The sequence below is a fragment of the Anopheles nili genome, chromosome 3, assembly GCF_943737925.1.
Source record: "Anopheles nili chromosome 3, idAnoNiliSN_F5_01, whole genome shotgun sequence".
In the NCBI taxonomy this organism is placed as follows: domain Eukaryota; kingdom Metazoa; phylum Arthropoda; class Insecta; order Diptera; family Culicidae; genus Anopheles; species Anopheles nili.
In genome coordinates this window covers 48818491-48832164 of record NC_071292.1, presented here as the reverse complement: position 1 = coordinate 48832164, position 13674 = coordinate 48818491, and the positions used below count along the sequence as shown (strand labels likewise).

The 13674-nt window shown below is 44.9% G+C and overlaps 4 protein-coding genes across 4 annotated transcripts; 2 read left to right on the top strand and 2 right to left on the bottom strand.

Annotated features, from left to right (window-relative positions):
- Positions 1 to 1859: 1859 nt before the first annotated feature.
- Positions 1860 to 8114, top strand: LOC128727092 (facilitated trehalose transporter Tret1-2 homolog). The gene is made up of 4 exons (XM_053820961.1): positions 1860 to 2370; positions 2473 to 2756; positions 5979 to 7121; positions 7200 to 8114. Exons 1-4 carry the CDS (start codon positions 2363 to 2365, stop codon positions 7400 to 7402), a joined length of 1638 nt encoding a protein of 545 aa, XP_053676936.1. The 5' UTR covers positions 1860 to 2362; the 3' UTR covers positions 7403 to 8114.
- Positions 8115 to 8978: 864 nt separating this feature from the next.
- On the bottom strand, positions 8979 to 10340 carry LOC128722943 (eukaryotic translation initiation factor 3 subunit G). The gene is made up of 3 exons (XM_053816636.1): positions 10249 to 10340; positions 9604 to 10072; positions 8979 to 9522 (listed from the first exon to the last, which is right to left on the bottom strand). Exons 2-3 carry the CDS (start codon positions 10052 to 10054, stop codon positions 9158 to 9160), a joined length of 816 nt encoding a protein of 271 aa, XP_053672611.1. The 5' UTR covers positions 10055 to 10072; positions 10249 to 10340; the 3' UTR covers positions 8979 to 9157.
- Positions 10053 to 11651, top strand: LOC128724496 (serine/threonine-protein kinase Nek7-like). The gene is made up of 3 exons (XM_053818221.1): positions 10053 to 10120; positions 10817 to 10851; positions 10912 to 11651. Exons 1-3 carry the CDS (start codon positions 10053 to 10055, stop codon positions 11649 to 11651), a joined length of 843 nt encoding a protein of 280 aa, XP_053674196.1.
- Positions 11652 to 11673: 22 nt separating this feature from the next.
- On the bottom strand, positions 11674 to 13157 carry LOC128725416 (probable U2 small nuclear ribonucleoprotein A'). Its single transcript, XM_053819157.1, has 5 exons — positions 13141 to 13157; positions 12684 to 12861; positions 12477 to 12624; positions 11914 to 12398; positions 11674 to 11778 (listed from the first exon to the last, which is right to left on the bottom strand). Exons 2-5 carry the CDS (start codon positions 12763 to 12765, stop codon positions 11753 to 11755), a joined length of 741 nt encoding a protein of 246 aa, XP_053675132.1. The 5' UTR covers positions 12766 to 12861; positions 13141 to 13157; the 3' UTR covers positions 11674 to 11752.
- Positions 13158 to 13674: the final 517 nt, after the last annotated feature.

Genomic DNA, 13674 nt, shown 5'->3' with positions numbered 1-13674 from the left:
ACCATGGCATCGAGGTCTATCAGAGGAAACGGTACACACCGCGTCGTCCGTTATCAGTCAAGTACCTTAGAGAAATGGGCATACACACACACACACACGTCCGAGGTCACGTGTTTTTGCGCAGGCATCTAAACACGAGCAGCTCGCGGAACTAATTTGATCAGCTTTTTCCGCGCCGGTAGCCGTCGTTTTACGATGTGCAGTTAATGGCTGACTCAAGTGCACTTGTCGTTGCATTCCGCGATGAATGTTCTCGCTTATACCGTTTGGGAGTTCTCGAATTTTCACACAACTCCCATATAAGGCTGGATCCTGATGGCATGCGCAAGCTACCCAAGAGCATCCTTGCGGTTCGAGGTTTATGCTCTCACTTGCTTCTGTAGGGAGTCTCCCATTTTTCGCCAATTTCCATATAAGGCTAGCTCCTGGATTTATGCTTTCGCTGACTCCAACCGGGAGCCACGCGATGTTTCGCCCAACTTCCTTATAAGGCTTGGCCCCAAATCTCTTCCGATCGGATGCTCGCAGCAGATGATACAAATCAGCCTATCAGATCACGCAAGCCGGGTTTTAGACGCACGCATACCAACACCCGCGCGTACTGGATAGATACAGAGTACTTCCGATTTTGCGAGCAACGGCGGGCTCGTCCATCTCGCTCACGCGAAAGAAAGAGCGAGAGAGAGACAGAGAGAGGGCGCGCGCGTGTGACTCTGGGGACGCAACGTGGGGATGAAATTCGTTCACTCTCACTGGCGAGCTGCCCCAATCGGAGGCGCTCTCAAGCGCGATGTCGTGAAGACGAGCCAAAGCATTTAAGTGCCTTCTAGTTACAGCAGCGCGACATTATTAGATCAAACGTGGTGGTGGCCATATCGGTGGCGGTTTGTCCTGTGTGGGCTTAGAATCCCCTTCGATCCCAAAGTGGTGAGCAAAACCGAACACCCAGCTGGAAGAGAACACATTCTAGCGATCTTTTGGGGCAGCAGTTTGCGAAACTGTGTTGTGTGACCTCCGCGACACGCCACACATGTGTACGGGAACCCGTTGTTGAGTAGTGAGTGCGAAACCGGCCCGCTTATCTGAAGTGGATGTTTCATGTGACGTACGGATGCTGGAAGTCCTCGGTGATGTGTTGGGATAGTTTCACACACTCTCTCTCTTTTTGTTGTGCGAATTTAACCAAGCCTTGTAAGCCCAAAAATAAGAACACAGCAGCCCAATCGTCGCCGGTGTGCCGTGGGGCTTCTTATCAGTATCGGCGTGTCGTGTGCTCCATGTGACAGATGCGTGGTTTTTTTGTTGTTGTATGTTTTAGTACGCACCCCACAGTTGTTCTGCAGTTTTCTGTCCCGGGGTGAATTCGAGAAACACAGACTCTCTTTTTTTTGGCACGTCGACGCTTGAAATGCGCAGTTGGCAGCCCGAGAATGAGCTGAGGATCGTGTATCCTGTTCGCTTCCTAGCTGGGGATCGTGTTGTGGGTTTTGATCGTTCTGCGTATGAAAATTGGAAAATCCCACCCGTCGGGTGGGTTCGTTCACGCAGCGTCCGCGTTTCACGTTGTAAACACACACACTCAAATGCGCGATTTACGCTGCAAAAACAAAGGGCCATCCGGGTGGTTCCAAGGTTTTTCAAAGAGAAATGCACGCGCGCGCTTGCCACATCCGGCTACTTCGAGGAACACCGCCACGAGTCCACGATCGTGGGAGGAAAATACGTAGTGCTTCCGCCGGCTGGGTGTACATTTAATGACGTGTCACTTACTGTGTTTTTTTGTGCTTTCCTTTTCATCTCCCATTTCCAGAAATAGTGCGTTAGAGAGCAGCTAGTCCGTGACGAAAGGTCCACTCGAAAGTTGCTTTTCCTCCTAAGGGTGCTATTGGGTGCATAAGATGAACCCCGTGATCACGTCGTCCGGTGGCATGCAACCGATCATTGCCGAGTACTTCAAGCTGATCCCGTTCTAGCCGTTCTAGGACTATTCGGTGCTCGTGCACAAAGCATTGTGAGCTTAAAATAAGCTAAAAGCAGACGAGCAAAAAAAGGGCCGATAATAATCGAAAAAAAAAACACCAACCACCTCTAGAACGCCGTTTGCTTCCTGTGCATTCGTTTATGGCTGTGATAAATAGCTGACAAGGAAACCGCGGAAAGTCGCCTTACATTCGCCCATCGCCACCGTACGGAAAGACAAAGCGCACGACTTTGTTCGCGCGAATGTGAATAGTGCTGTGAATAGTGTTAAGAAGCGGTTCCCCTTTTTTTTTTGGTGCCATCAGGGAAACAAGACTGCGAATTATATGCTTGCTCTTCCCGTATCGGGAGTCGTTAAAGTGCTGATCGTTTCGCATTCAAAATGACGGGGTAAGAAAACGGATACGCGCTTGCCGTTCTAGTGACGTGTCCTGTATTTTCCGGGGATTGCTAACGTGTTTCGTTTCCGCTTTTTCGTTTCCCCGGCTCCAGCAAAGACACGGTCGTGCTGGTCGACAAAGACACGGTGCCGAAGCTGACGTCTACCAACACCACCAGCGAGAAGGTCCCAATGGTCACGCTGGCCACCGTTGAAAGCCAACCGAACAAGGCGGCCGAACGGGGCAAGGCCATACGTCAGGTGATAGCCGCCTTTATCGCCAACATCGGTACGATCAACACCGGGCTCATCTTTGGGTTTTCGGCCGTAGTCATTCCTCAGCTGCAGGCTCCGGATTCGCTCATCCCGGTTGATGAAAGCCAATCGTCATGGGTTGGTAAGTACGTGTACACGCACACGCACACGCGCGTGGGTAGAGAATCCCTTATTAACCAACCCGGTCCGAGGCAGGAAGTAGAAACAATTACTGGGAGAGTGTGGTGGTCGGTTTTTCGCTTCCACCGGATACAAGGACATCGGAAGTCAGTCACACCACACCACCGCGCATGTGCTCGTGAGCACATAAATGGTGTTGCTAAATTTATCACTGTATCTGTGCTTGTGGCCGACGATGCCGGTTTGGTTGCGTTAAATTGCATCAGCTGATCGATTGCATACGCTCTCACCCGATGCAACACGTTGTTCTTGACCGTGCGCGGATATATGTCGGGTGAGCGTGTGTGAGCGATTCGAACTCGATATTATCACCCTTCAATGACCCTCCGTTGGTAGACGGTCATCGTCTGCACCGCGTGTTCCATCCCGCTGTTGCAACGATGCACTTTCGATGGTAAACAAACCGCATGAAGATGAAGCAGCTGTTTGACAGGACGATGCTCTCGCGCATCAACAACACGATGTCAACACCAAAAAGAGTAAACAAACTAACCGCTTAAGAACCGCTCGCTAAGCAGGCTGGTTTAAACTCGCGAATCGGTTGACTCATCTCGTCCGGGTGCCAAAGTTTGACCCACATTCTCACGAGTTGGTTGTGATAACCGGCTGGTTCTAGTTTTCTGGTTGTGCTTCGCGAGCACCCCGAGCCGGTTTTTTTTTCCTCAATTGGCAACACGCGGCGTCGTCCCAAGTCGTGAAGTAGGCGATGGGGGCTTGGTGGTGATGGTGTAGCTTATTAAATTATTTTTAGCACCCCCGTGTACCCATGAACCAAGCGCTGATACAGAAGAAGAAGACCACCGATGGCGTGTTATTGGTCGATTTGGTCAAACTGCATCTTGCGTCTTGATGAGATTGGTTTTTTTTCTCTTCTTCATTTCGTACACGTGGCGTGTGGAATTTACTCCCAAACATGACGCTCGACACAGCCCATGCAGCAAAACGGGCTGTTAGCACGATGCACAACGTTACATTACTTTCCCTTTCACCGGCCAGAATATGATGAGCTTTCCCCATTGCCGAACGGGTAAAAGGTACAACTGCACCCCCGAAGACACGCGTGTTATCTGCGACCACACGATAGCGGTGTTTATTGCGTTTCGCTTAGGACGTCCGCTATCGATCTGCTTGATACGCAGGGTTTCTCAAAACCCACACAGCTGATTGATGAAGCAGGCAAAGACCCCGGCGCGGTGGACATTAGGCGGTGTATAATTGTTCCAAACAATCAACATTGCTAAACGATTGTTAACTCACGCGCGCGCGCGATGATGATTATTTATCTGCTTCTCGACGCGCGCGCGTTCCACCCCTGACCCAGTTCCATCCTGCCCAGCCCTCCCCCCCCCCCCCCACCCCTCCTTGTCTTAGTGTCATCGAACCACCCCCTCAAAGGGTTCATCCTGGTCACCGCCACCGTGTGAGCGTCTTTCTATTGATTTTGCCTTGAGGCCTTGTGTCGAACAAATCATGCAGGAAGGACGTATCCTTTTTTCCTCCGTATCGGGCAGCCCGCATCTGTGCACAGCAGTGTCAAACGAGGCTGCGATGACGCGGAAAAAAAACCTGCCAACCGATAGCGATCGAGAGTATAGAAAACGGTCAGCTCCGTCTCCGTGGGGGTACTCCATCATGGGCTTTGGGAGACACGAGCGTCTACCATCGCATCGGGGTCTATCACGCACTTGCAGCATGCCAGACCGTCTCCCCGGGGAGTCTAGCGTACTTTGGACAGACACACTTGAATCCGTGACCGGTATTAGCGATATCGGGGGGACTCGCTACGATCAATTTCGTTTATTAGCGAGGCCCCTGCCTAAGGCAGCAATTGCTGAATTAACTCGCGCGATGTACCATCGATGGTGGCGGTTGTCTTTTCGATTGTAAAACCATTGCATCATTGCGAAACGCATTGTTGTGTGCTTTGCGGCGGGAAGTAGAAGAAACAGGATGTAAGATAAGGAGCTTGGTGACATTCACGCTGGAAGTAGACTGCACACGTTTTGGTTGAAGGCTTTTAACGGCCGGCTTAGCTCTATTTCGCTACAACCGATTGATCGGTATTTGAGGTAGAAATAACTAGCGGCCCAAAAAAATTGGCCAACAACCTCGCAAAAGAGACCCTTTGAAAAGCGATTTTTTGACTCCTTTTTCCCCTAGACGAGAAGCCGGAAAGCGCAACCGGAAGATTGTCGGTAACGGGCGTTGTAAGGATTCGTGGCGGATTTATACTCGTTCTACTGAATTCGCTAATATGATAGCAAACAAGAGCCGACGAGAGAGCGAGCGAGAGAGAAGGAAGAGCGAGCGAAAGAGAGAGAGAGAGAGAGCGTGAGGCGTTACCGCGTTACGCTACCTATCAGGCAACGAGAAGGCAACACAAAGCATCTTGTTTATAAAATCGTTCGCCAAACCACGAGAGTGTGTTGAATACACTATTTGTCCAACCATAAACTGATAAGAAAACGGTGAACTCACCCCACCATTGGGCTGGTTGATGTGTCTGGATATGTCACCAAACAGACTAGCGGGTCGCCGGTGGCAATGCGATTTAATTTATGATAACGCATATCACATGTGCGTTCGCTGATTAATGTATGATTGGGAAACACATCCGCTAGATGGATGGATCTGCTAACTTTCCTTGACCCTTCAGCTTTCAGGGCTTTGAGGGAGAACATTTTGCAGGTTCTGGTTAGATAAACCATCGAAAGCTTTTAACCATGGGCGTACTTAAACACTTGGTTTCCGGGGTTGTCTCTTTGAATGAATTCATTCCCTTGAGCTATTATTTGGAAAATCAAACATTGGAATACCACAGCCTTACTACTCCCAATAGTTGAATAGATAATGCAATTCAAAATTATTTTCTAATCAACTGTTGCCTCTAAATAGGATGGTTGACAGATTGTCTTTAAAAGGTATGCCAAAAAATGGAACATTACCACATTTATAGTCACTGCTTTTGATCATGTCGTGTTGATCATGTAGAAGTTGATGATGCGTTCCTGTTTTCCTTAATTAATGTAGTCTAACTATAGTTTTGTTCTAAACGAACTGTCCTATTCTCTTAGATCTACCTCATGTTTAATGGCTAAATGAATTAGAACGCTTGCATCCCCATTGTGCTGGTGTTAATCTCTCGCATTCCTCTCGTTCACAGCATCCTTATCAGCGATCGGTACGCCGATCGGTTGCCTGCTAAGTGGTTACGTAATGGATAATTTTGGACGTAAGAAAGCACTGATCGTAACCCAGATCCCGACCATCATCGGTTGGATCGTAATCGCTTGTGCGTCAAACGTGGGCATGCTGTACGCCGGACGTGTCCTTACTGGCTTCGGTTCTGGCATGGTAGGTGCACCCGCTCGTGTCTACACTTCCGAGGTAACGCAACCACATCTCCGTGGTATGCTGTGTGCTCTCGCCTCCACTGGCATTAGCTTGGGTGTGCTGATTCAATATACACTCGGTGCTTTCACCACCTGGAAGACGCTCTCCGGAGTGTCCTTGGTGGTGCCAGTGGCCGCGCTGGTGTTCATGTTCCTGATGCCCGAAACACCGAACTACCTCGTGTCGAAGCAAAAGCCTGAAAAGGCCCTCAAGAGTATGGCCCGGCTGCGTGGTTCCAGTTACAACATCGAGCGTGAGGTCGAGCAGCTGAAAACGTTCGCAGCCAAATCGAACGCTAGCGGCAAAAAGAAACTTAGCTTCCACGAAACCGTCCAGGCGTTGGTGCATCCTTCCTGCCTGAAACCGTTCTGCATCCTGACGATCTACTTCATGATGTACCAGTTCAGTGGCGTCAACACGATCACGTTCTACGCGGTGGAGATCTTCCGTGATTCCGGCACCAAGATGGACAAAAACACCTGCACGATCATGCTGGGTGTGGTTCGGTTTGTTTTCACGATCATCGGTGCTGTTTTGCTGCGCCGTTGTGGCCGTCGTCCACTGACGTTCATTTCCGGTATTGGCTGCGGATGTACTATGGTTGGATTGGGTCTGTATCTGTACTTCAAGCGCCAGTGGGAGCTGGCTGATCCACCGATCGAACCGACCGCCACCTGGATTCCGGTCGCGTGTATCTTCATCTTCATCATCACGTGCACGTTGGGCTTCCTGATCGTGCCGTGGGTCATGATCGGTGAGCTGTACCCGATGAAGGTGCGTGGTCTGGTTGGTGGCTTTACCACCTGCATGGCGCATAGCTTCGTTTTTATAGTGGTCAAAACATATCCTTTGCTGACGCACGTCATCGAACGCCACGGAACGTTCCTTGTCTACGGATGTTTCTCCTTCGCCGGTAAGTAGCGGTGTGAACCTGCAGCAGCACAGAGGAGTTGTGATCTCTTAAAAAACACACCCGTCTTTCCCATCGTAGGTACCGTCTTTTTCTACTATTGCCTGCCGGAAACGAAGGGCAAGACTCTACAGGAAATTGAGGACTATTTCTCGGGTCGCATTAAAACGCTTAAGAAATCGAATGACCCCGACACGCAGAATACCGACGGTAAGCCACTGCTGGTGATCAACGGTGCCAAACCAGCGGTGATTTCGCCTGAAAAGAACAAACTGTTCCCGTAACGTCACAAAAGCTACGTGCGCACATGTTGTCCGTTTTAGCAGGATCATGAACCGGGGCTCGCCTGTGAGTTTGTTATTTTAACTTTGTTCCTATATTTAAATCGCGTCACCCCGTCGGTGAACGATGGATGCAACATATATGGTTTGCTCCAAATTGAGATCTGAGTGCAGACTGCAGCCACAAGCGAGTGCGGGAACGTTTTTGACGAATAGGTGGATTCGTAGTTTGTAGGCTTTCCTCATGTCTAATTTACTTAAACTTGTGTGCGCTCGTTCCATTCAGTCAATAAGCATTATTTAAAAATATATATGTGTATTTTATACAAAATAGAATAGAACAGAATAAGGTAGAGTGTACGAATACACAGTATAACTTAGCGGTTAATCGAACGGTTTCAGTAAGCAAAAAAGACGCATCGATCAACAGCTTAATTCCTATGGCCAGTTGCCAGTGATCAGCGAGCGTAAGATGTGAAAGCGTAGGCTCTAGTGTTACTAAGTAGCAGCAATAATGCAGAAGTGCAAAAAAACACAGTAAAATACTGTTGATGATGATTATAAGATTGTGTGCAAGGATCGCAACAGTCTTGCGTTAGCATACTTGCAATGGTTGCACGTTGAAAAAACAAGGAACTAATGAACACACCACCAGTGCCTAGCGGAAGGTATGAAGAGTAGATACATAATAAAATATATATACATATATATATATATATATATATATATATATATATATATATATATATATATATATATATATATATATATATATATATATATATATATATATATATATATATATATATATATATATATATATATATATATATATATATATATATATATATATATTTTTTTTTTACAACTTTCGGAAGAAGTTCATGGTAATACTCGCTCGTTGGAAAACAGTTGATTAAGTGCAAACAAAGTATATAGTACTTACCTAAACGATAGATTCTGCGAACCTGAACACCTCGTGCCAAATGAAGAAGCTGCACGGTCATCCAATGTGCGTGGGTGTTTCACCGAGCCAATGTTAAACGTGGAGCGATAAAAAAGTCTTTCATATATACTTTAAATAAAACAGACACTGAACGATATAATGTTGCACTTTTTTAACTAAGTTACACCCACAAAATATTCACTTTAGCACTGTTTTACTGACGCGCACCTTGGTCCAGCTGACGCCGCCATTTTGCTCACACATTTCTAAAGCGTGGCGATCTTTTGTTCGATCATTAACTACCGTTCTACCTATTCATTGCTATACACGCTCGCGTGATAAATGGAAATGACATATCGCCAAGCCTAGAGAGAAAGCGAAGGTACTAATACTCGTTTCTATCAGGTACGCACACTACGAGGTTGGATGATGATTTTGAATTAACCGGTGCAATTTGAGTTACTTACCAAAGGTGCGCCTTATTGCTGTTGGATAAACAGTTATAGCTTTCAAATGAACAAAATGATGGAGACAGTTAAATTATATTTGATTCAAACGGATCTGATGATACGGAATTTTTACAAAAACGCATGTTAATTTCGGAAATGTATTCAAACAAATCGAAGGTTTCCGTTCATCATCCTGTTATTTATCGCATTCATTTAATTTGCCACAGATCTGCTTCGTGCACTAGACACAATTCCTTGCCGGTAAAACGAAACGGTACCGAATGACAACACGATCGCACCCAAATTCCCCGGTTACCTTACAGCTGCTCTTCCAAGCACGTTATTTGACCAAATGTATGCCCGTTACTGGGGCGTTTGAGGTTTGGACCATTCCACACTTAAGATAAGATGATCGTAACCAAAGCCATTGAGCACGTCAATAGCATACGCGGCATCGCGGCGGGAGCGGAAATGAACGTAAGCGAAACCTTTGCACATGCCTGTGCTCTTGTCTCGTGACAGAAACATTTTTGTATGTGGGCCGAACTTCTTCACCAGCTCTTCCAGATCGGCTTCCGTCATGGCCTCGGACAGATTAGAGATACGAATCGCACTGGTATCGTCGCGTCCGCGCATTGGCCCACCCAAACCTGCCTTGGCCTGGCTCTCCTTGATGTGTGGTGGAACGTACTTTCCTGGTTTGTTTGTCGTCGTCGTTTCTGGTACAGCTGGAGGATAAATAGAACAAGCATATAATTTTCTCGTACATCTCAACAATACGCTACCACATAATTAACTACTGCACTTACGAGCTGCAACAGGCTTTGTAGGCTTGTCGTACGGAGTACCCTTGTAGGGACAATGGAATGACCAATGCTCTCCTTCACAAGTACGGCACTTGACGATGTTCTTCATCGAATCCAGCGCGTTTTCGGGTTTCTGCTCTTCCTCTTTGTTGGTGATGAACTGCATGAATACATCCTCAGAAACCATCGTGGTTTGTGGGTTTGGACCGGGGCGATCGCTAACGGAATCACCGAACTTGGCGAGACTCTTCCTTCGAGCCACGCATTTCGGCACCACAACACGGCTGATCTTGTACGTACGTACAACTTTTACCTTCTTGTCATCCTTGTTGTACTTGTACTCGGTCACTATTTTTTGCCCATTTTCGATCACTTCCGATGGCGGTGGAAGCGATGCCGTGTCCGAATCGACTTCATCGGCCCACGAAGATTTGATATCGTCCAATGCTGGCATGATAAATCGCAGTTCTACCTACAAGGAACAATCATACATTAATCAAGGCATTTGCTACGTTGTGTGGTAAAAAACTAGACGTCATCTGCTGAAACACATGTACGTGTGGATCATATAAACTCTACATAACCATCGGCTTTTACATCATATAAATGTCGAGTTATGTGGCAGAATGCAAAATATAAGATACTTACACAGAAATTAACACCAGAAAGTCACAAAATATCGTAATTTGCGAGTGCAACTCGCGAACACGGCAAGGCTCGATTTCGCCACTTGGTTAGAAATGGCCGACGCTTGTCAAATTTAATGGTGACATACACAGTGGTCAAACATCGGAAAATTTAGAAGACGCTGTTACTTCATAAATGAATGAATGATTCATGCAGTTTCTTTTTAAAATAATTGGTATAAAAATTTTTAATTTAGAAAATAAAAATAAAGAATGGATGAATAGATTTACTTATATAGGTGTTAAAAAAGAATGATCGTTCCTTTCCTGCTCTTACCTCACTGACGATTAATTCATAGAAATGCAAATAATCGAACTGCTCGAATTTGTAATGACTGTTGTTATTGACAAATTTGTTAGTACCCAGAAGAAGACAACCGTTGTTTAAGGCACTAATACACTATTTATCAAGAGGCACTAAAACACTATTTATCAAGAGGCACTAAAACACTATTTATCAAGAGAGATATAATATAATATCAGAAACTCTTCTAATAACAATGGTCGATTTGAACGATTCTATTTTTCAGTTGGAAAAAGTTCTTGCCGAAGGATGTTATGGAAGGTAATTTGTGTTGAAACAAATCGTTACACTTTTGCATTAACGTTCCATTTAGTTCCGTAGGTTTGTATCGCTATCTCAGTCAACGTGTTGTTATAAAAAGCATCCCCTACAATAGCCCAGACTACGCGTACCAGGCCGTCGTCAAGGAACATACGATTTTATCGCAAATGTCCCATCCGAGGATCATACAGTACTACGGATACTTTCAAACAGCCACCAGTTGGAACATAGTTTTAGAATTCGCAGAACGAGGCAATTTAGCGGATTTCCTAGAACGACGTCGCCAAGCAAAATGTCACCTCAACCAGCACACAATTATGGCCAAATTCGGAGACATAATAGATGGACTAATGTATCTGCATTTGCGAAACGTTATACATCGCGATCTTAAACCCGCCAACGTTCTGATCTGCATGGACAATCGGCTCAAACTGGCTGATTTTGGAATTTCAAAAATTATGCATGAAAGCGATTTAAACCGAACAATCGTAGGAACACCGTTGTACATGGCACCTGAAGTGGCCCGAGGTAAAAATTACGATTACAAGAGCGATGTCTGGGCGTTAGGATTGATTTTTTACGAGTTATGCATGCTACAGCACCCGTTCATTGAGCACTTTGGAGCGGGACGAAGGCAAAAATTACGTACACCTCTAATCGATTGTGAACAGCACGGATATTTATCCACCATGCAGACACTTTGTGATATGATGATTAAGGTAGATGTGAAAAAGCGAGGGACACTTGAAAATATTCTCAAGCAAACTTACACTCTACAATTGATGAATCACGTTGACTAATGCTGAGGGAATTCGATTATATTTCAATTTATTTTAATCGCTTCTTGACCAGACCATCTTTTGACTTTATCAGCGATTTGTATCTGTTCCTATAGTAGCTTTTATTCGACTTCCGTGCCATTATTCCCTAGAGTAGATAGAAAGTATAATAAAATAAAGTTTTTTAGCATGAAAATGTACGGCGGAATTCAGTTTTTTGAACTATGCACCACTCAAATTAGGTAGATTAAATGATTGTGTTAGGATTGAAGAGACTCGTTACCGTTCAGTATATCTCCAGTGATTTGACCCGACTGCAACATACGGGTAAGCCGTTCGACTTCGTGCAAGTTCGTGGCTCGTTTGATGGCTTCACGAATCTTCTGAATATCCGCAGGACTTGCATTCTGCACGACTTGCTTTTCTGGAGAAGCACCCCCGGCGACGAATGGCATTGCTTGCTTCGCCTTGCGGACGATATCTTTGTGCATCTCCTTTCCTTTTTTCGATTTAAACAGCTGATTCGCAGCTTCCCTTTCCTTCTGGCGGATCTTTCGGAAATCTAAGAGCCGCAGATTAGGAAAACGAAAAGCAACATACTCACGATAGTGTTGCTTGGTTGAAACGGGATTTGTCAACAAACTAAGCGTCTCAAGAGCCGGTAGCTTCGTCAATGGCTCCAAATCTCCCAATTCCTGAATGTTGTTGCCGGTAAGAATGACGCTCTGAAGATTGGGCAAGGATTCATTAAGATTTTCGCTTATTCTCCTACGAAGGGGATTTATAGCGGTCAGTACTATGACATACTTATGATTAATAAAAATCAAAATAACAAGGAAAACATACACAATTCGGTTGTTGTTCAACAAAAGACATTTCAGTCGCGGAAGACGAGGAAATCCATCCAGCTTACGAATATCGTTGTCGGAAAAGTCGATCGTGTCAAACTGATCCAGGGTAGCGCCCATATTCTCAATCTGTGGTATTTTGTATCCTAAATATATTGGAACAATAAACATCTTTGTGAACTTGAAAAGCGTTTTCTTAACTTACCCCGTAAATCAAGCTCTCGATCGCGACACGGGTTCATATATTGCATCGATTGATTTATTAAATCTGGCGTGAGTTTAACCATTTTGCAATGTTATTAACTCACAGGCAGAATGAATTATGTGGAACTTCAAGAGCTCGGATCACTTAACAATGTTATTTCGAAGAGCAATGCGATGGGCTGGAATCGACGCAAGAAAAAAACATACCCTATGAATGTTGTTCTACGCATCCAACCTAACCTAGAAACGACGCAACTTTCACGAATCAGCTTTGTATAAAAACTACTTGTAGGAGCTAAAATTTATTACTCTATACTTATAAAGCTTTACAGCGCACTAATTTGGTAAACAGGACCATAAAAAATAACATTGGGCTTTATCAATTTGTTAGAAAAGATTGACTTGCCATGGTACACAGCCATAGGCCACTATATTGTTTCCACTTACGTTTTTCATACCTTGTTTGATGTTGTTTATGAAGGGTTTGCTGTTATATTGTACAAAACCGGCACTGAGGTATATGAAATGATCACTTAATCACGAAACCGCATAATTCAACCACAAAGCGACAGTGTTCATAAATAATGCCGCGAATGTTTATGCGCCCACTAACATCCATGCATATACAACGCGCATTGACATTGCAAATGTCAATCCCATGCAATTTTATTTTTAACAAAATAAAACGCTAAATACCGGCTGAAATAATATAAGATACTTTTTTTCATTAAAATAACTTGAACGGTTATTGATATACAATAATTTCATCGAAATTCTAAATTATATAAATTTTTCAAATCATAAGCCATAATAATTTTTGTATTTTGCATTTGTTATTGCATCAATTCAATCGAAAACAAATATCTCTCAGTAAATTATCGGCGTATTGCGTACAATTGCGTATTTCTGAAAAGTTACAGGAAATAAAACAAAATTTCTGCGTACATTGGGATCATATAGGCTGAAATAATACAAGATACTAATGTTTGAGT